Consider the following 22131-nt stretch of genomic DNA (forward strand, 5'->3'; position numbering starts at 1 on the left):
TCAAAATGGTTTTTGGTACCATCTACACCTTTCCTGTAAGTGCAACCGCCAATGATCTCAACGTTTCTGCTCGCTGATGATCCATTCCTCTTCAGGGCGATCAACCCCGGACAATAGCCATCAAGGCAGTTGCCAAGGCAAATGGCCTCGATCTCGACGTCCGTGAGACGCCTAGGACTCCTGAGCATCTGAGTGTTAGCAAGCTTGGGAAGGTTCCTGCTTTTGAAGGTGCGGATGGCTTCAAGCTCTTTGAAAGCATAGCTATTGCTCTCTACTGTTAGTTCCACCTAGTATATTGAAGCTGTTAAGTGCTGACGTGGCTTTATCAGTGACTTCTCAAGATGAACAGACAACCCTTCTCGGAAGTAACAAGAAGGAATACGCCGAAATCATCAAGTGGATGTCTTTCTTCAACTCCGAGATCCTCATCCCCATGAGTCAAGTATTATTGCCTCTCATTGGTATAATCCCCTACCAGAAGGAGCAAGTTGAGTTCTTCACCGACCTGACTCAGAAGGCCGTTGATGTTGTAGAGGAGCATTTGCAAAACATCCCGTTCCTGGTTGGCGAGCGACTAACCCTTGCCGACCTCTTCTGCGCCGGAAACATCGCTCTCGGCTTCCAGTTCTTCTACGGCAAAACTTGGAGGCAGGCAAATCCAAACACGTCTCGTTGGTACGAGACCATCTGCCACCAACCCATCTATGCGGCCGTAACTGAAATGTTTCAGCTCCTCGATGAGCCCAAACTGACCAACGTCCCGCCGGAGAAGAAACCTGAGATACCTCAGCCTGCTGCTGAGGCTTCAGTCCCAGATGCCCCTCCTGCAGATGCCCCTAAGCCCAAGCATCCTATAGAGGCTCTGCCTAAGCCAACTTTCCCTCTCGATGAGTGGAAGCGATACTACTCAAACAATGTCACCGGCGAGGCCATGAAGTACTTCTGGGACAAGGTAACTTTTGAGGAATACTCTATCTGGAGATGCGATTACAAATACAACAATGAACTTACCCTGACCTTCATGTCAAATAACCTTATCGGTGGCCTCAATGCTCGACTGGAGGCCTCTCGTAAGTACATGTTCGGCAGCGCCTCAGTCTATGGCCAGAACCACGACTCGGTCATACAGGGAGCTTTTGTCATTCGCGGTCAGGAATATCAGCCTATATTTGATGTAGCTCCAGATTACGAGTGTTACGAATTCACCAAGCTTGATCCCAGCAACGCTGAGGATCGTGATTTTGTTGAGGCTCAGTGGACTTGGGACAAGCCTGCTACTGTCAACGGCAAGGAGTACAAGCACGCCGATGGCAAGGTTTTCAAATAGGTGCATGATATTATAGTGGGAGAGTAGAAATAGAAACCGGAGCTGCTCAAATTACAAACTTCGTCATAGCTCTCTCATACTGGGTTACTCTATGAACGGGAAAATGTTTTGATCAGCGGTTTAATACTCACTGCAGGAGTCGGAATGTGATTAGACAGGTTAAGCATACTAAAGTCACGAGGATCATAAACGTTTGGTTTGATATGTTTTACTTGAAAACCTTTTACAAGTCTCCTATAGTATAAGGTTTAGTTTTGCAGTTTTGGAGGAGTGCTATCCCCCTCAGCGGTTACGTGGCACCTGGGAATCGTAGTAAATAGAGCCGTAAACAGCAGCATATATTCTATGTTCGACAGCCAATTGCGCTCAAATTTGTATGATGAAGTGACAGTAGTGTTTCCTGACCTATCGACCCCCAGTGAACCCGCCGACCCGAAGAAAACCCCGTACCGGAAACGCCGAGCTCTTTCGTTGCCGACTAACACCCCAAGCTTGCTACACTATCGTGGGACAAGGGGGGTCAATCAGGAGTCTTCCCAGTGGAAAGTCAATCACAATGGTCAAGTTCTGGCCAAGGACCGGGTTCTTAGTGAAATTTGAGAGCAGTTTACACTATAAAAGAAAAGTTTACGAGGTTGACGTACGGCTGCTTGGCATGCAACGTCGCACTAGGTACGAGGTAAGAAAGGTAGTTGTTTTGATAGTTTTTATGATAATTAACAAGAAATATGAGAAATACGGAAATTGGTACTTGTTGGCCTGATCCTAGGCTCTTATTGGCCAATATCGTTGCTATGCTAAACAAGCCTAGCGTGCAGTCGCTCAGGGGCGACACGCCGATAAGCCCCTATTCGGCAATTATCGGAAGTTACCTTTTTGGGCAACAACACCCATCAGACCGAACCTAATAGATGTAGGAGTAGAAGAATCTACCTGTGCTTAGTGAAGAGTAGGACGTAGATACATGTGTTTCCTATCTGTAGGATCAACACTACACCATGTCCGTGTGGATCGTCACGGCTGAGCTCAAATGTATGCATGCATGCACCTGTAGCAGATCCTTCGTTATAATGTAAATTTTTCAATTTATCTAGCCCCTAGCTATGAAGAATTAGACTCTAAAGCCGACCTCGGTGTGGGGCTTGCTTGTTCACGGACGTAGGATGCACCTCCTAACTATGGAACCTCCGACCCGGAGAGGCAACTAGGAGGGATTGGTCAACATGTGTCTCGACCGCGTCTGGTATCTGATACAAAGTTAGGACAAGCAAGGCAATGATTCTCAATAGCTTGACAAGAGTTTGCACCTCATGAGTACTAGACGGGTCATATAGAATACTTTTCAAGATTTTTGCATTGGGACTGGTTGCTTTCATCATGTTGGACCTCAGACAAGCAGCTCTTATAAGTGCCTTTACAGCGGCAATATGTATAGCTGTGTACAGACAAATTGGCTCCTCGCTCAAAGATGTGCAGCATACGCCCGAAGAACATACTTTCATCTCTGCAAACGCTGGGGTAGAGGCCAAAGAAAGAAAACCATTCTCTAAACCACCCTACCCGATCAACGCCTTCCCTGGAAGCAGGCAGTTCAAGAGTGTATATGGAACAATCCAAGTATTTGAATGGGGTCCTGAGGATGGAGAGAAGGTCTTGCTGGTGCACGGCCTTGGCACACCTTGTATAGCTTTGGGTGATATGGCGAAAGAGCTCGTTGGTAGCGGGTATAGAGTCATGATATATGGTGAGCTGTATTTCTGCTCCATGATCTGTACCAGGAAATTACCGTTCATCGAGTGGCCATGATATCATTAGAAAGAGAACGCTCTGACTGACATCATGATCCATAGACTTGTTTGGCAGAGGCTATTCCGACGCCCCGAATGACCTGGCCTACGATGCTAGACTCTACACTACCCAAATCCTTCTTGTGCTCTCCTCCTCCCCACTATCCTGGACTGGCACGTCCGCCTTCCACATCATAGGATTTTCCCTCGGTGGCTCCATCGCCGTGGCCTTCGCCGCCTACCATGCCACCATGGTTCGCTCCATGACGCTCGTCTGTCCGGGAGGACTAATCCGCACATCGCACATCAGCACTCGAAACCGATTTCTATACTCCTCTTCTAGGATAATTCCAGAGTGGCTGCGCCTCAAACTTTTCCGCGATAGCTTGGAGCCTAGGAATGGCGCACCGTGTGCTGATGTCCCTGAGGAATACGACGAAGTGGACTGGAACTTTGACGAAGTGCCTATTGCGGTGGATCGGCCAGATATATCGATCGGCGATGTTATCCGATGGCAGTTAGCAGCAAACGCTGGCTTTGTGCATTCGTACCTAAGTACCCTCCGCAGCGCTCTAGTTTATAGACGACATGACACGACGTGGAAGGTGTTGGCCGATGAGCTAGCCTATAGGCGGGCAATGGATGCTCCGCCGGGTCTGGGAGGTGGAAAGGTCTGCCTCATAGTGGCTCAGAAAGACGCTATTGTTGTGGGAGATGAATGTGAGCAGGATGCCATGGAAATACTTGGGATGGAGGCTGTGGAGACCTACGTCTTAAGTGGAGGGCATGAAATTGCCATTTCGAGAGGCAAAGATGTGGCTTTAATGGCAATAGAATTCTGGAATAGACGATGATATAGATATGATGATATATAGACATAGAATCCTGTTCACTATTGCACCCACTATTGCTGCCGAGGCCCTGTAGGCAAAAGGTTTATTGTCGTATTCTCTCTCATTAAGCCAATATCATCCATCCCCCATTCTTGAAGATCCTCATGGAGAGCTCATGACTTGACAAAATATTCATCATATAGAGTACTTTTTGATTGATCCCATGACAACATAGTTACTATCTAGCAAAAACTTCGTGTCCCATTCTCTATAGCACACCGTTGTGGTGAGGCGAGCTGTTATGCTGCAAGATACTCTCTGTGCGGTACGTCTCCCTATGCCTGCTAATGCAGATTCAGATTCCGTGCTGCCCTCTCTACAATATTGACTCGCTCTGAGTCCCGAGCCTCAAGCTTGCAACTGAATTTCAATGGTCTGGGAGCTGGCACTGGCTCATACTTTAGTGTCTCTCGAAGTTCATTGCCATTCTCATCTGCCGGCCATCGGATGTTCATCGTCCATCCTAACTTAGCAAACATTATGACTAGGGTCCTTTCTGCAAAATCGACGCCCGGGCATGCTCGCCTGCCGTAACCAAATGCTGGAAAGTTGCGGCAGTGAGGATATAAAGTTAGAGGTTCCTTGTAGGTCGGGTAGCTGGGCTCAAGCCACCGGGCAGGGTTGAAAAGTTCGCCGTCCGGATAAGTTTCCTTGTCCATGAGGATAGATCTAATCAGTGTCAACGGGGAATCTATACATCAATAGGGGTTAATGGTTAAAGACCTACGCAAATATCGCGTTGAATACAGTTCCTTTCTCAAAAAAGTAATCCTCGTAGATGTCATCCGTGTCTAAGCAGTGGCCGATTCCCATTTCTGCAACGATGCTTCTGTATCGCACAGTCTCCTTCACAATAGCTCTCACAGTAGGCAGATTGGGAATATCCATATAGCTTGGCATCCGATCCTTACCAACAACGTCGTCAACCTCCTTTTGAAGCTTCTTCTGCCACTGAGGGAACTCCATCATCAAGAACAAGAACGTGAGTAAGTTGTTATGAGGGGAACGGGTTCCACCGTCAATCATAGCTTGAAAAGTATGAACTGACTCTTCATCGGTGACACTATACTCGTCTCTGTTCAAAAGGAAGTGCTTATAGATGGACTCTGTCGCCAAGCCATCCTTAACCTTCTTCTCCATCCTACCCCGGAAAGCCCACATATGGTCTACATACTCCTTCCTGAGTCGTTCCATCGTTCTCAAGCTAGGCATGAGCCACATAGGCATTTTTCTTAGTACTGGGAACACATTGCTAGGGAAGCAATCGGGACGGAAAGAATTCATGAGCTCGGCCGTAAAATCTTCATTTTGGCGGATATATGGGTCAGATGCAGAGCGGACTGAGAAACCGAGTAGCGAAGTTGTGAGCACTGAGTAGGAGTATCGCAAAAACTCGCCGTGAAAAGAGTCGGGAGATTGAACCAACGCGTGCAAGGTAAACGTTGCTTCATCGTCCATGAGGCTTTGGTATTTATTGATGGAGGTGATGTTGACCGCGCTCTGCATCATGCTTCTCTGGCGACGCCATCCCTCTGTAGTTTATCAATAACCATTCTGGAGATAGATCTATGTCTCTTGCTACTGTGGAAAGGTAAGTTGCTTACCGTCCTTTGGCCTAAAACCAGGATTCTGTTTCATTGAGATGTATTCCACAGCATGGGGGGCTCCACGATCAGAGTACTTATTTCCCCTCTTGACGAATAGCTCTCTCGCGATTTTCTCATCAGTAAGGATTACTTGCTTGTCCCCCATGGCACTGAACTGAGTAATAGCGCCATACTCCTGTCCCCACTTCTTGAAGATGCCAATGATGCCGTTGATGTTAGCTGAAGCTAGCTCTGGTGCGTTTCCAAGAAACGGCCATCCTTTTTATCATGTTAGCCAATTGCCTTCTGCAAAGATAAGCATTGAAATGAGATTCGAATCAATATAGTGCATACCTTTGGGACCCGGGGGAAGCTTGGCGCCTTGCATTCGTTGACGCGTTGACAAGATCCCGGCGACATACTGGAGCACCAATCCCGCCAGCGCGAGACACAAAAAGTTGTACAAGGAAATCATTTTCACAATCGTTTCTCCCTTGTACGGTGTAGTATATTGTCACAGGCTCGCTCTTTGTGCGTTGATGGGAATATGACGTCTCCTCTAATTTACAACCGGTCAGAATATGTGCCTTAGAAAACTAGATTGCAGGATATCACCTTTCTCTGCCGAATAGTAGGCAACCAAGCCAGCCTACGCCTTGGATTACGTATCAATGTGTATGCCATAGATAGATTACTAACAATCACTCCAATGTACAGCAATAAAAGACCTGGAAGAAACTATGTCTCGTTGCAGCTTACATTCGGTATACGCACCCGATTCGGCGAGCCGACTTATACCCCAGTTGCATCCGAATAATGACCACTTCGGTACAAGATCATGCATAGTAACTTGAATATTCTACCTCAAGCAAAATAGCAACGGCTTATCTCGAATTGCTAGCTCACGCTTTGGGGGCATATGTACTTAAAAAAGTATATATACACACCAGCTGTGCTCTCCAAGCTTGACCAGGGAGAGACAATTGCAAGCCAATAAGAGCAGAGAATATTACCCAAAATGGACAACTTCATGAACATGACTAAGGATCTCGGGCACAAGCCCGAGCTGCAGCGCTTGGTTTCCTTGGATGCCACCTATGATGATGCCTTAGGTGGTAAACTCGTGGTGGCCCCCATCAATATGAATGAGCCAGGCAAGAGGATCCTCGACTCCGGAACTGCTGATGGTAAGCGTCCACTTCCAACAGTACTATTCGCGGCGCTGACAATGGTCGAAAGGTACCTGGCTGCGCGGTGTACGTAGCAAGCAATCAGCCCAGCACCACTACTTTGGTAGCGACGTTGAAGGCGAGCTATTTCCCGAGGACACAGACGGTATCACGTATTTCGCACATTCCTTTAAGGACCCATGGCCTGAGCAGTACTTGGGCACTTTCGACCTTGTCCACGTCCGAGGTAGTCTGGCAGGCTCCGCTCCCGAAGGACCTGCCCCCGTGATCAAGAATCTTACCACGCTGGTAAAGCCTGGAGGTTGGGTCCAGCTCATGGAAATGAATGGCTCCAGTCCGCCCAAGAACGGCCCTGCCATGACCGACTTTGCCAAGATGGCCTCTGAGCTCTTCGCTGGCATCGGGGTCGGCGACTTTGCCAACAATAACAAGCACATGTTGGAAGCAGCCGGCTTGAAGAACGTGCAAGAGAAGCGTGTCATTGTCAACTTGGGCAAGAAGGCAAAGCCTGAGTTCTTTGATAAGAGTATCCATGGAGTCACTGGACCCCTTGTGCCGTTAACCTCTGTGGCGAAGGCTGTGCCGTCGTCGTTTACCGTCGAGCAGATTGATTCGTTGCCGGCGCGTGTCAAGGCAGAGCTTGAGAACGAGGGTGGCCAAGTTGAGATGATCATTGCGTTTGGCCAAAAGGCTTGAAAATATGCTGGTGGTGGTTATCAGATAGTGTGTCCAATAGAAGGGCCAAAGTGGTGGCATCAACACTCCTTTTACGTAGAAATGAAATGAATATTAAATTATGATAACAAGATCTTATGTCGCTATTATGCGAAAGGCGCACTAATGTTTTATGAGCACCCGCGTCCACTTTAAGTAAACATGCGAGGAAACTGTGATAGATGTATTGCTTACTGGTATCTAGAGCACCAGAGTTCGACACCAAAATTGAACATTTTCCGTTGGCTTTATGACGCAGAGCATTGGTCACCTTTTTGGGAGCTAGAGAAATTATATGTAAGCTAGAGTTGCGTTTGATACGATCTATTGCAGAGCATAGTCACGGAGCATTGAGACTATAGTCCTTGCTACCACGCCGTAATATTCAACTTTTTGGATTTATAGTAGAGAAATACAAGATTAAATAACTTTATCATGAAACCAGAACATCTAAACGCCGTCTATACTGTAGAATATTGCCTCCTTAATCGATCCTACCACTCTTTTGCAACAGTGGCGCTCGAATTACCCCCTTAGAAGCTAGCATGAGGGAACCCAAAACTTCATCTAAATCTTTTTTAATCGCCATAGCTACCCATTCCTCTAAAGGCAAAACCTCCAATGACTGGCTTTCTAGTTCTTCAACATACTCTTTTAGTTTGTCAACAGGAATAATTCGCTCGCCACTCTGGTGGATGTAGGTTAGACCGCTCTCCTCGTTCGTGCTGTTCACGGTGGAAGTAGCAATGTGCTTCGAAACAGTTTCGAGATTGATAAAGTCGAAATATCCGGTGGAGCCCGTAAGATCAGGCACAGCTTTGATCTCTCCAGAGAACTTGAGCAAACTGTGCACAACATCCAGGGCTGGAACATTTTCACCAGTGATGCTGCTAGGTCGATGGATCCATACTTTACCCTCGAAGCGTTTTTGGACCTTTTCGAGTATCACCTCGCTTGCCCATTTGGATGCCACGTATCCGTCTGACCCGTCGACCGGCGGGTGGAACGCCGCGAGAGAGGATTCGGGCTGCTCATCGGCGCCGCTGAGACGTGCAATACCTCCGGTGGAAATATAGTGGATGGGGATGTTGTGGCTCACGGCCAACCGTGCAAGTTCAACTGTAGATAGGAAGTTGGTAGCTCGCAAGCTACGGTAGTGCTTCATGTGCGACACCTCCGCGCCGTTGTGAATGATGACGTCGATGCCTTTGAGTAGATCGGAGATTTCAGACTGACTCATGCCCAGATTTGGCAAAGCTAGATCACCTAAATGACGGATGATCTTGGGAGATTCTATGCTTAGTGGTCGAGAATCGCCTTGGTTGTCGGCGCGAATGGCTGCACAGTGAACATGTGCAACATCCGGCAGTTCGACTAGCTGGCGTAAAATCCCACCTCCCAGAAAGCCAGTGGCGCCGGTGAGGAGAACAGAAATTCCCTTGCTGTTGCCATTCGACCTCTCGTGTCCATTGGCTCCATTTGTAGAGAGGGGTTGTGTGAATAACGTCTCGTCCAGTTCCGTTTCCTCATCCCAGTTGACCTGTGCTAACAAAGAAGTACCAGCGAGTCGTGCAGCGAGCAGCTCGAGTGTGCTGGTCTGGAACAGTTCGGGTACTGAAATTTCAACTGCAAAATCCTTCCAAATCTCAGCTTTGAGAGGTAGCAGTAGTAGGGAGTTACCGCCAACTGAAAAGAAGTCGGAGCTGCGACGGATGGGAATGAATGAAGAAATCTCGCCCAAGACATTTCTCCAAACGTCTCGCAATCGCACCTCTGTCACAGTAAGCTGCTCGTCTGTCTCTTCGTTAATAGAAACCTTGGGCAGAGCCAAAGAAGCCAGCTTCTTGGTGTCGAGCTTGCCACGTTCTGTCACTGGGAGAGTATCTAGAGGGACGGAGATTGCTGGACGCATGTATGCTGGGACTGGAAGTTCCTGGCTGAGTTGACGGAGATATAACTGCGTGTCCTGAACTTGGCTGGTTCTGGAGAAGACGACGTATGCGACAAGCTGCTGATTTGCGGGATCACTGCCTCGCAGTAGAACAGCTGCATCCGCCAGAATGCCTCGAGATGCTTGAACAAGAGTTCTGGAGACATCATCGAGTTGGACACGCATTCCTCTGATCTTAACCTGATTGTCTCCATCCACGCGCCCGGAGATGATGATGGAGCCGTCAGAGAGCATTCGACCTTTGTCCCCAGTAAGATAAATATTGTCTGATCCAGAGACCGATGGGAGAGAAGTTTGACTCTTGAATTTACTTTGAGTAAGCTCGGGTAGGTTGAGATACCCAGTCGCAACACCAGGCCCAGCGATCGCAATTTCACCAGGCCAACCAAGGGGAACAGGCTTACAATCCTGATCCACAATGTAAGTTCCGTAATTCGCAATTGCCTTTCCGATCGGAATGCTAACATCATTTGAGTGGATGTCCCTGAACGAAACTTCACTCATGGAAGAGCAGATGGACGCTTCAGTCGGACCATACGCGTTGATGACCTTCAAGTCAGGTCGGTTGAGACTGCGAAACTGATCTAGCAGGTTGACCGTGAACGTTTCACCGGCGACCATAGCAATACGCCATGAAGAGCAGGTGCGAAGTTGATCGTATCCGTACTTCAACAAAGATTGCATCTCCGAGACAATGACGGTGGTGCAAGTGACAGCCGCGTGGGCCATCAAAGCGGCAAGTTTTGCAGGATCATCTCGATTATCAGCCATGATCAAGGTACCGCCATTGGCAAGTGCAATGAAAATCTGGTAGATTGCAGCGTCAAACCCTTGTCCACTTTGCTGGAGCACGACTTCTCGTCCAAGTGGAACTCTCTCCGAGACACTAAGGATGGGGGTTCGAATATTGGCGTTGGTGAGCAGGATTCCCTTGGGTTTACCAGTGGAACCACTGGTGTACAAGATGATCGCAAGGCCATCTAGAGCTGACACATCTTCGATGTTTCGTGCAGTTCTCTGCGGCACCGCAGTTAGAGGGACGAGCTTGGCTGTGGGAGAGCCTCTATGAAGCTTCTTGGCTCGTTGGATAGTTGCGGCGTGATAAAGTAAAATTGCTGGGCGAGATTCTTTCAGGATATCAGAAAGTACTGTATCCGCGGTTCGAGTATCCAGTGGTACGTATGTAGCTCCAATGCGGAGAATAGCGAGGATAGCGGCAATCGTGTCAACACCAGGCTCGAGTAGGACACCAATGGGGATCGAAGGCACACCACCAGCATTAATCAGAGCTGCTGCAATGGCATTGGCCCTTTCAGATAGTTGCAAGTATGTCTTTGAGTTGCCACTGATATCTCTGACTGCGATAGCGTTGGGGTCTTTGTCTATCCAAGTGTTGATGATCTTTGACAATGTGCCGGCGGAAGGGGATGTAAGGTCTAATGTCGGCCCGGTACCGAGCTCAACGGCCTTCTGCGTCAAATCCTCATTGGAAATGGGAACGGTACCAACTATGCTATCCGTGTCCTTAGATAATACTTCAAGCATGCGCGCGTATGTACTGGCAAGCAGTTGAGCACCCTCCCGGTCGTACAGGTAGTCTTGTAGGTAGAGGGTAAGCATAGCAGTACCATCGTCTAGCTCATCGACAGATACGACAAGGTCGAACGGATTTTTGGCGTCAACATAGTCCAGGAACTTCATCTCCACTCCTTGGAGCGGAGAGGTGTGACTAGCTCCCATGCGGTAGTTGAAGCATATCTGGAAGAGCGGCGTTTCAGTCGTCGACGCCGGGATACCGCATGCTCGTAGAATCTCCTCAGTGGGAACCCCAGTCTGTGCAAATGCAGCATACACTTTGCTGCGAGTGGCTTGAAGCAGGTTGACGAACTTTTGCTCCCTGTCGACCTTGAACAAGAAGGGGATAGTTTCTAAGAAAAACCCTATAGTGTTCGTAAATTTCTGGTCAGACCGGTTGGCATCTACCACGCCGATACACATTTCCTTAGTATCCAGGAGTCGATGGAGTAGGACCTGGAAAGCGGAGAGGAAGAAATGGACAGAGGTGGTACGAGAGGTCTGGCTCGCCTTTTTGATTGCGCTCACCACATCGGCGTTCAGGTGCGAGACAACCTCTTGAACTGCGTACTGCTTCATAGCTTTTCGCGTGCCGACTTTAGCAAAGGGGAAGAGTGGCAACGGGTCAACGGGCTCGCGGAACTCATCTTGGAAGAACTTGAGTCTCTCAGCGTATGCTCCAGTGGCCAAGTCTCGTTGTTGCTTCTTAGTGAATTCGACGTATTGAGTCGGCAGAGATTTGGATGATGCAATTGAGCTTGGGTCATTGTAAAATTTGGCCAAGTCTTGCTGGAATATTTGCCAGCTGACACCGTCCATAATTATATGATGGTATCCAAAAATGATGGTATGAGAATCGTCGCAGTGTGACAGGATGGTAGCGACGAACGTATCCCCCATCTCGAGATTGTAGTGATAATTGTGCACCAAGTCGAACTCATCCTTAATGCGTGATGAATCACTGATGCCAGGCACAACCTTGAGTTTGAAAGCTGACTTCTCGAGTATGCCCTGCATGGGCATTCCTTGCTGCTCATCCGTGTAGAACAAGGTGCGGAGAGTCTCATGGTGTTGAACAACTGCCTCGATCGACTTCTCCAATTTGGCCATATCCAACTTTCCGGAGAGTGAGTAAGATATGGCGCAGTTCAAAACGGTATCATCGTCCAGATACTGTGACAGAAAGTAGAGTCGTGACTGGCCTAATGACAATGGCTGTGTGTGGATTGGGCGTGGGCGAAGGGCTTTAGCGACTTGGGCTTGACCTCTCCGAAGTGAGTTTGACTTCTGGGAGGCTCCTGAAGTTCGGGATGTACCATTCGGCAGACCTTGTTTGCCATTTGTGACGATTTTTGGATTTGGGGTTGCTGTATCGTCTAGTGGCTTGTCCCAAGGGCGAGACTTCTGGCCTGGACCTACTTGAGCCTTGAGTTTGGGACTTGTCGCAGGCTTCTTGTCAAAAGAGAGTGATGAGACCATCTCCTCGCAGATCTGTTTGACAGATGATCCACCAAGAATTTTCAATACAGGAACATCATATTCAGTTTCCACGTAGATCCAGTTCCGGATCTGGACGGCTACTAGTGAGTCAATGCCTAGGTCAATCAGGGGCACATCTGTGAAGATGCTCTCGAGTGGCAGCTATTCTTTTGTAAGCAACATAGTTTAATATATCACAGGGAATCGATTACGTGTACTTACTTTCAGTGAAGAGGCTAGATATCCTAATAGAGCGTCTTCCATGACTTTTATCGCTTCTTCTGGTCTACCAGCATCCACCAGCATCTCCTTCAGAGATTTCTGATCGCTGCTTAGAGAGCCCGCGCCAACTGGTGCGGAATCAGGATCCGTAATGAGATGTGAGAAGCGCAAATTCTGGTGCCAGAAGGGGTTGTTTCCAGAGCCGATGTTGTACGACTCTAATCCGGTGATGAGCTCTGGAGACTCGTCACTCTTGCCGACAAGGATTGCTTCAGCTAGGAGGTGATGCAAATCGCGTTCAGACACAGGCATGTAGTCCATCTGTCGGATGGAATTCTCCAACTTGCTGATACCCTCGTCATTCTGGGATCTCTGAATGACACCAATCCCGATGACCATGCCAATATCAATAACTGAGGCAGGAAGGCCGCGGGCTCGTCGCTGTTTAGCCATGCCAACCATAAACTAAAGAAAGAAAGTCCATCAGCTTGGAACATGCCCACACATATCAGAAATATGAAAACTCACATTGTTTGCAGCAGCATAGTTAGCTTGGGTTCGCTGGCCCGTCATTACCGAGATTGACGAGAAGAGCAAGAAGAAGTCAAGGTCATCGCCAGCGAAAACCTCCTCCAAGTAAATTGAGCCAGCTACTTTAGGCCTCATCGCAGTCTGGAAATCCTCAAATGACATGTCAGTAAACATTTTGTCAGACAATACCATTGCACCATTAGCAATGCCACCGATTGGAGGCATGGAGCTAAGAATGCGAGTGCGTAGCTCTGCAAGATGCTGCTCGTTTGTAACATCAGCGGCTTCAATAGCGATATTGGCACCTTCTCTAAGCAACTCATCCTTCCAAAGTGCCTCCTTCTCAGGGTTTCTAGAGGTATATCATTAGAACAGCTGGATCACCGCTAAGTCCCAAAACAAGGGATTGCATACCGACTTGTGACGACAATATGTCGAGCACCGTTTTCTACCATCCAGCGACACATAGACTGACCGATTTGTCCAGTAAGACCGACAAGCAGATAAGTCTTGGCCTGAGAGAACAAATTGCGAGTGTCCACGGGTCTCTGGCTAAGAGTGATAATCCGATCGTCTGTCCAGTCAATGACAGCAGCGTTGGATTGTTCCTTGGCGCCCCCTGCAACTAACGCAGAGGCTTTAATCACACTATTGCCATCGAATAGAATAGTCGTCGATGTCGAAGAATTACGCTGTATAGATATTAAGGCATCTGAAAGAAGTTCATGAGGATTGATATCGTGAGCGGCAAGGTCGTTAAAGGCAACAAGAACAGCGTGGGTTGGAAGAGCGTTCAGGAGAGTCGAAAACTTGCGTGTGTCAGTCCCACGGCCCATGTGAATGAGCATCCTAGTCTTGGGGGATAGCTTCGCCTGCACCTCCTTTCTAGAAGAATGCGGCTCAATAAAAATGTGATTGTCCGGAACTCTATATGCTGTGTGGGCTTGGTGACTGACGAACGAAATGCCTTGTTGACCTTGTTTCTGCAGAGAAGCAGCCAGATGAGCATCAGGCTCGTAAATCAGCGTAGTGAATCCTGGGGGAATAGACTTCGCGATAACGCGCGACTTGATCTCATTCAACAGCTCGATGACGAAGGGTAGGGAAGCACCACTCTGTGGCGTGCCCCTGTCGAGTTTGATGCTCCATGCACTTGGAACTTTGACGACGGAGGCGTTAGAAGCTGATAGGGCCAACACTTGCGTCCCTTCTAACGTGCGACCAATACAGCAGAAGAGATCCTCATCGTCGATATTAGGAAAAACAGGGTCCATAGAGCAATATTCTACTTGAATAGTAACTTGTTCTGCGTTCGCTGTCAACTCACTATGGCGATGGAGTACCTCAGCAGAATAAAGAGCTTCCCCGGTGCTCTGTACAGACTTGATGATGGCAACAGGCTGTCTTTCGATAGTCGTTTGAGTCTCCACTTTACGCTTGAGAGCATTAAGGCGATCGTTCCGGGCTCCATCAGGGAACAACCTTGGAATAAGGAGTTTATTGTTCACAATGGAGATTTCTGGCTCAATATTCCACATATAGGTGTCCTTGGGGCCGTTGTTTTTCATGATAGCGCCGCCGATTAGCTTTAGTAAACTTTCTGCGATAACTGACTCGACTCCATCAAGCGTATCCAGGTCAAGGAATTGGAGCAGCTTATGGGGATTCTCAGACTGGAATGATCGACCAAGGCCAATGGTAGCATTTTGGTAAGGATTGGCAGCTTCGGCACTCTGAGTGACCCACAGAACTGTCTCGGTCGTTGCCAGAAGTTTCTGTAGGCCTTTAAAGGTGGGAACACTGATGTCCTTCAGAACAGGGCGATCAAGTTCAGTCAGACTCAGAACAGCCTCAACATCGTTTGCCTCACCAGTCAGCTCAGCGAGCGACTGTACAGTGACGATTTCTCCCTGCCAGACACCCGAAATCTTGGATTTAATACCTTTAACAAGTTCGGCAATCTTCGGCGAGGCACCGCCCACGACCAGAATATTTCCGCTCAAAGTAACGGGCGAAGGATATGCCAGTGGATCTCTCAAGAACCTGATTTGGTCATCCAGCGCCTGAGACACAACAACAGAGAATGTGTGCTTCTCAGGTGAGTTGTCAAGAGCAATAGAGTCAACTCCAGAGAATCCAGCCTCTTTAAGGATACTGTGAGTTTCCTCGCGCGTAAGGTTGGTAAGCTTCTGCTGAGCTGAACCATCTTCTTCACTAAGTGGAGGCGTGGCGGACAGCAAGAAAAAGGGGAAGCGAAGCTGGGTACCAGTCGCAGCCATCATCAGCATAAAGCCTCCCGGTCGCAACAGACTTCGGATAGTCTTCAACGCAGTCATCCGTTTGGTAAAAGCCTTATGAACAATTACCAGGTCAAAGAAACCAGCGCTGAGGAGATCATCAACCTCAACAGTCCCATTCTCAACATCGAGCTGCTTAAAGTTGACTCTTAGCTGATTTGTAGCTAGAGCGGTTTTGATTTCTTCAAGTTTATGCTCAGAATCATCAATAACGGTATATGTCTCTAAGCCACGGCCGAGCTCTCGGCAAACCGAGCGTACGAGGCTGGGGGAAGATGGGCCAACTTGGAGAACTCTCAAGTTTGAATGCTGGTGGGAAATTTGTTTGGCTGCGCTAACAATATGCTTCTGAAGTTGCGAGAAACCTAAGCCCTCCTCGTGCCATCGGGACTCAAGAGCACCCATAGATGCCGGTGTAGCTTCGGCGCTAACTAGGCCAAGGCCCTCAGTTGAAGAGTTAAGGAGACCCTCGCCGATTGTTCGGACTAGAGTAACATCTATGTGGTTTCCGACTTCTCCTAGGATTGAAATAATATCAGATCGAGTCGGTATGCTGGTATTACGAGCTGCAAGCTCGTTGATCAGAGAAAGCAAGCCGGGGCTTTTCTCAGCCATCCCACTGAAGGAATCAGATGCCTTAAGCTTGGATAGATAGTATTGAATTGCCTTTTCACAGGCATCAATGACCTTTAACTCGCTTTCAGGGGCGGAATATTGCTCGGATGCACATAGAGCTCCAGAAGTAATTTCCTGTCCCCATACATTCTTCAGATAAAATCTTCTATCATCCTTCTCGGTAGCAGGAAGGAAGGAGCTCATAACAAAGTCTTCGATCTTAATCTCTAGTTGATTAGTCTTGGAGTTATAAATAGTCATATCACCAGTCAGTGTTGGCAATGCTGCCTGATAACCAGGCTTGAACTCGGTGATATTTGAGTGTACAGTCACCGAAGCGGCCGGACCTCCGAAGCTACTTGATGGATTGAAAGCCATTCGACCGATCGTAGTGGGAAGGAAGGGTGTCCACAGCGAGTTGTCTCGAGGCGCGGCAAACGCAGCAAGGAAGGTCTGGAAGCAGGCGTCGAGCCAAGTTGGATGAACAGGAATGTTCTCGGTGAGATCTTGATCTACAGCAATAGTAGCAGACGCAATATTCAAACGCCTTTTCATGGAAGTCATAGCCCTGAACAGTCCGCTATAGCTCAATCCCACCTCTCCCAACGACTCATAGAATCGATTGACGCTAGTTGGCAGTAGCTCGGACTGTGGCTGGGATGGTCGAGAGGGAGGTAGAACTGATGAATCAGGGTCGTCTCCAGCAAGAATGATGCGAATTTGACCAGTGGCAGCAGTTCTCAAATTTCTATCCTCCATCGCGCCAGTATTGAGGCTAAACTGGGCTTGAATCTCGCCCTTGATCTTGTTAGAGTCAAGATCACTACGCAAAGAAAACAAGGTCTCGGTGCCATCTGAGGACTCGTCCAGGACAATTGGGCGTAGAATTGCAACATTCAAAAGCTCAATACTCAGTACGTCCTTCCCTTTGCAAAGAACCTTAGCAGCCTCTAGCGCCATTACGCAGTAGGTGGCTGCAGGAACGATGATCTGGTTCTGGACGCTATGATCTCGTAGCCAAGGCAACTCATCAAGTATGAGAAAGTTTCGCCACCTGGGCTCATATTCCGTATCGTCGGGGGTTCTGCTACCAAGCAACGCGTGAGGCGGATCTACTCTGTGGCGAATGTTTTTGTTGAGTCTGGACTCGCGCCACAAAATCTTCTTATGATCCCATGGATATGTCGGTAGGTCTGGCAGAGCAATCGCATTAATGACAGCATTGCTCGGATCAAATGCGGAAGCGTAGCCACCGAAGTCGACGACGCCAGATCCCAACGTCATCCAGGAAAATCCAAGAGCAGCACTAAGCGCAGAGATGTCGTCCGACTTTCGATCCAAGACGCCAGAATAGGGGATATCCGAGCCAAGTATATGTCTGATGGTCTCCAGAGTAGGACCTTTCAAAGAAGGGTGCGGCCCAACTTCAAGGGCAAGGTCGAACTTACCGTTACCTTCATCCAAAGCGCGCTCAACTGCTTGCGAAAACAGGACCCGGCCTATGAGGTTGTCTTTCCAGTAAGCCGCTTGCATATCCGTATCCTCAGCCTCAGTGATCATTCTATTGTCATCGTACACACTGGATGCCCAAGCAGTTCCAGTAGCTTTGCCGGTCACAATACCGCAGCGCTCGATCGCTGCCAGATAAGGCTCCGCGCAAGGGTACATATGAGGCGAATGGTAAGCCGTATCGAGCCTGAGAACACGATTGAACAAGCCTTCGCCATCAAGCAGCTCTTTAGCCTCTTGAACAGCATCTTCATCACCAGAAAGCGTCACACTTTTGGGCGAATTACTGGCCGCAACAGTAAGACGGTCGGCGAACTGCGGAGTTGTGCAGAAGTTGAGACCCTCTTCGTAACCGAATCCAACAGCAATCATGGCTCCCTTCTTGCCATTTTTGCCGATCGCGAGTTTCGCGTACACACCGCGGTAGTAGGCAATCTTGACAGCATCGGCCTCGTTAATCTTGCCGGCAGCATAAGCAGAGCCAATCTCGCCACCAGAATGGCCGACGACCATGCTGAAAGATATTCCTGCCTTCCAGAGTACACGCACAAGGCCAACCTGGAGGGCTGCGCATATAGGCAGCGATATTTCAGATTCACCCAGTCGCGATGTACTTGGTGGCTTCATTATCTCCTCTTTCAGAGACCATTCTGGTCCATCTGGGAGCCGTGCCATTGCCTTTTCCATCATCTCGATGGTTTCTCTGAACAGTGCACATTTCTCCATAAGATCTTGACCCATGCCCGCCCATTGGGCGCCTTGACCAGTGAAGACACCCAGAATTTTAGGGCGTCTGATCTGATCAAACTCCGGGAGGGAGGATCGAGTGCCAATTTCTGCTCCAGGACCCACGCGGCTTTTAGCAAGTTGCTTCTGGATCGCTTCAAGCACAGCCTTCTTCGAGGTTCCTGGGATTGATATCCTAACAGGTAAAGTTGACCGGCGAGAGTTGAGTGTCATGGCCAGACGTTGAATAGAGACATCAGTCTTTTCCAGGTATTCCGCATACCTCCCAAGCATAGCGACCAGAGCTGACTCTGAGCTAGCTGAAAACAGGAGGGGAATGGAGGAAAAGTCAACCTCTGGTGTGACTGGAGCTGGGAGTTCGCGCAGCTCTTGTGGCTTTCCCCACGGACCATGGTCGTGAATCTCAGAAACGTAGCTTTCCATAATGGCGTGACAATTTGTGCCTCCGGAGCCAAAACCATTGACGCTTGCCCGCAACGGGGTATCAGCAGGCACTGTAGGCCAAGCTTCTGGTGTAGTGGCGATTGAAAGGTGTTTGAAAGAAGGCTTCACGCTGGGGTTAAGGTTGTGGAAATGTTGATTTGGAGGGATGGTATTGTGCCGCATTGCCAGGAGCGTCTTCAATAGTCCGGCGATGCCAGCACCTATAGTTCACAAAAGTCATCCTTTGGAATTCGCTAAGTTGAACAGTAACACATACAGCCTTCAGTATGACCAATGATGGTCTTGATTGACCCAACGACGAGCTTGGGCCTATGATCGTGCTCTTGGTCAGATGGGAAGAACGTGCTGCTTATGGCAAATGCCTCCCTGGGGTCTCCAGCCTGTGTGCCGGTACCTAAATAGCACAACTGATTAGTTCCAAGGCGATGCAGAAATCTCATACGGGCTCAAAATCAAAACTCACCGTGCGCCTCGATGTACTGTGGCCGATCTTCAGCCTTTGACAGGTCAAGACCAGCATTTCTATACGCAGTCCTCATTAATGAGGCCTGCGCCTCAGCGCTGGGCATCGCGATACCCTTCGTTCGACCATCCGAGTTCACACACGTTTCGCGGATGAGTGCGTCAATTCGATCTCCGTCTTTCAAAGCCTGGGATAGCGTCTTCATGAAGAAGACACAAACGCCTTCACCTCGCGCATATCCGTCGGCGCCCACATCCCACATCTGAGACCTACCAGAAGGCGAAAGCAAATGAAGACTCGTGGCTGCAAGATAACAGTCTGGTCCTAAGATCAAGTTGGAACCGCCCGCGCAGGAGATTTTACACTCGCCTGCTCGCAAAGCTTGAACACCAAGATGGACGGCTGCCAAACTGGAAGAGCATGCTGTGTCAACGGAGATGGATGGTCCTTTCCAGTCAAAGAAGTAGGATAATCGATTTGACAGAAGGGCGCGTGAGGTTCCTGTGATCATGTACTTGGAGATATTTTCAACATCTCTAAGCTGCGTATCCGTGTAATCGGCCGACATGGCACCCATATAAGCTGAAGTCTCGCTTCCTCTCATCCCATGTAGTGTAAGTCCTGCATTCTCCATAGCCTCGTACACTGTTTCAAGCAGCAATCTCTGCTGCGGATCGATCGATTCAGCCTCGTGTGGTGCGATACTGAAAAATCCAGCATCGAAGTGCCGTGGGTCTTCCTCAATGAAGTATGATTTGATTGCGTTGCTGGCACCGTGACGCTCGCCATCGACATTGTAGAAGCCTTGGGCGTTGAAACGTGTTTCTACGGGAACTTCTCTAGTGAGCTCCCGTGGTGAGTGAAGCAAGTCCCATAGCTTTGAAGGAGATGTTGCATCTCCCGGGAAGCGGCACCCGCTGCCGATGATGGCTATGGGCTCTTTTGGTGAATGTGTGTAGCCCATCGTGTCTGAAGTGAGGATATGCAGAGTAGGTGGTATGAGTATGGCGATGGCGATGGCGATGGTAAGGGAGAGGTGGGTGTTTGCAATGTCAATCTAGCCAGAATCAATATAGGGCGATTGGTTCTCAATGGATAAGTTCAAAATATACACGCAATATTCAGGCTGATGGGCGTCTTCTGCATATTGTCGATAGTAGGAGTTGACGTCTTTAAGAACAAACTGGTTGAATTATACAAGTATATAATGGAAGCTTTGTCCCGATTGTTCACTCCTCCAGTTTCCAAATCATATATCGGATTATTTGCCCGTAAATATTTCTAGATCGGTAAACATATACAAGTACATACAAAGTCTACATATGATTATCTCATAAATCAGACGCTATTCATTTACGGTTGGTAGGTAAGAACCCGCCGGTTCGGTCAAGCAGTGGTCAAGCCGTTCGACAGGGAGGTTTTCGGTCATCCGAATGGTGATAAAGCCACGGCTCTCAAGGCTAAACCCACATTGCCCCCCTTTAATTTAACGTACCGAGTATTACGAACTTAGAACAAGCGATATGCCAAGACAATTTTATTTAGTTATAATTTATAAATATATTATGCTTATATTTTTAAGCTTATAAATATTTTATACTTTAGATTCTTCTTTAGTACATAAAATATAGTAAAAAAACAATATTAGTAAGGTCACGGTATATATCTAGTACTTCAAGATTTTGATTAGTATCCACCTTATACTTAGAATCATCTACTTAGTAGAAGAAATACCTAAATATTGTAGCTAAGCTTAATTACTACATGACTTTTAATAGTAAATAGCTTTAGTTTAGCGGATTTAGAGCGGAAAACAAAGGGAGAAGTGGGGACCTGGCTTTATCACGACTCGGCCATCCGACGACCGACCAGCGTGTCCATGCATAATATTGCTTAGTACCTTGCTTCCTATGGCAGACCCATGAATAAAGATCTCCGTGAAAAAACAAGTAATTCATTGCTGCTGTTTTCTGTACGTGCACTCTGTACGTGTACTTAGGATCTACCTAGGTCATCCCAACGTTCCAAATTTATCTCTAGAAGTGACTCGCATAGAAAAAGTACGCTCTCTCTACCTTTGTTAGTTGAATACCCTTGTATCGATGGCTACGGGGATATCGCCTAGTGCAAAGTAGTGAGAGGTGAGCAGCATGGAACACCATTCTCGTCAACTCAACGCTGGGATACCTGCAAATTATATGTACCGTAGCAACATTGATATGAATGATAATATGAGGCTTACTGATCATAAAATCCTCTACAATCATGCCGACATATTTCTAGCTCTACAAACCGAAGCAACAGGCTTACTATAATTCTTGTTGATGAGATCTGCTAAGTTTCCCCAAGTCTTCTGTCGCGTCGATATGGAATACTTCATCCTGAATCTTGATGCCATCCCTGCTACAGACAAAAGCTTCCATTCATGAACTTGACCGTTATCTTTCCATTGGCTACAGGGTAGACGTGGATGGTGAGTGCCCTTACCGTGTCCAGAGTATCAACACACGGGCCCTGTAGGGTTTGTTATCTTAGCCTGTATCTCTGCATCTTATTTGCTGCAAATATTCGGAAGTGTTCGGGAACTTTGAAATAACAGTATTATAGCGTGAAAATGGGAATTATTTCCAGCGGGGAGACTAGTGCAAAAATGTTGTTACTTGTATCGCTTGGCATGGATCAAACAGCTAGAGACCGACTGCTTGACGCACTCAGCTCTTTAAATTATTCCACTAGCCACTCCTTATGATAATATGGCTGCAAGCCATTTTCTTTTACATTTTTCCACATTAGTATTAATT

The 22131-nt window shown here is 48.1% G+C and overlaps 5 protein-coding genes across 5 annotated transcripts; 3 read left to right on the top strand and 2 right to left on the bottom strand.

The window, feature by feature from the left end:
* Positions 1-5: 5 nt before the first annotated feature.
* On the top strand, positions 6-1327 carry BP5553_09813 (putative elongation factor 1 gamma-containing protein; the record flags this gene model as incomplete). The annotated part of the gene is made up of 3 exons (XM_032018436.1): positions 6-35; positions 96-276; positions 330-1327. The coding sequence occupies 3 exons, from the start codon at positions 6-8 to the stop codon at positions 1325-1327; spliced, it is 1209 nt and encodes a 402-aa protein (XP_031865273.1).
* A 1377-nt stretch (positions 1328-2704) lies between these two features.
* Positions 2705-3968, top strand: BP5553_09814 (putative Alpha hydrolase; the record flags this gene model as incomplete). The annotated part of the gene is made up of 2 exons (XM_032018437.1): positions 2705-3071; positions 3178-3968. The coding sequence occupies 2 exons, from the start codon at positions 2705-2707 to the stop codon at positions 3966-3968; spliced, it is 1158 nt and encodes a 385-aa protein (XP_031865274.1).
* Positions 3969-4291: 323 nt separating this feature from the next.
* BP5553_09815 (Uncharacterized protein) lies at positions 4292-6068 on the bottom strand (the record flags this gene model as incomplete). The annotated part of the gene is made up of 4 exons (XM_032018438.1): positions 4292-4676; positions 4735-5539; positions 5612-5872; positions 5948-6068. The coding sequence occupies 4 exons, from the start codon at positions 6066-6068 to the stop codon at positions 4292-4294; spliced, it is 1572 nt and encodes a 523-aa protein (XP_031865275.1).
* Positions 6069-6611: 543 nt separating this feature from the next.
* On the top strand, positions 6612-7479 carry BP5553_09816 (Uncharacterized protein; the record flags this gene model as incomplete). Its single annotated transcript, XM_032018439.1, has 2 exons — positions 6612-6780; positions 6833-7479. The coding sequence occupies 2 exons, from the start codon at positions 6612-6614 to the stop codon at positions 7477-7479; spliced, it is 816 nt and encodes a 271-aa protein (XP_031865276.1).
* Positions 7480-7981: 502 nt separating this feature from the next.
* BP5553_09817 (Nonribosomal peptide synthetase 14) lies at positions 7982-20294 on the bottom strand (the record flags this gene model as incomplete). The annotated part of the gene is made up of 6 exons (XM_032018440.1): positions 7982-12664; positions 12725-13189; positions 13253-13607; positions 13670-19067; positions 19124-19261; positions 19331-20294. The coding sequence occupies 6 exons, from the start codon at positions 20292-20294 to the stop codon at positions 7982-7984; spliced, it is 12003 nt and encodes a 4000-aa protein (XP_031865277.1).
* Between the last annotated feature and the right edge of the window lie 1837 nt (positions 20295-22131).

This window comes from Venustampulla echinocandica, assembly GCF_003357145.1.
Source record: "Venustampulla echinocandica strain BP 5553 chromosome Unknown scaffold_12, whole genome shotgun sequence".
Taxonomy (NCBI): Eukaryota; Fungi; Ascomycota; class Leotiomycetes; order Helotiales; family Pleuroascaceae; genus Venustampulla; species Venustampulla echinocandica.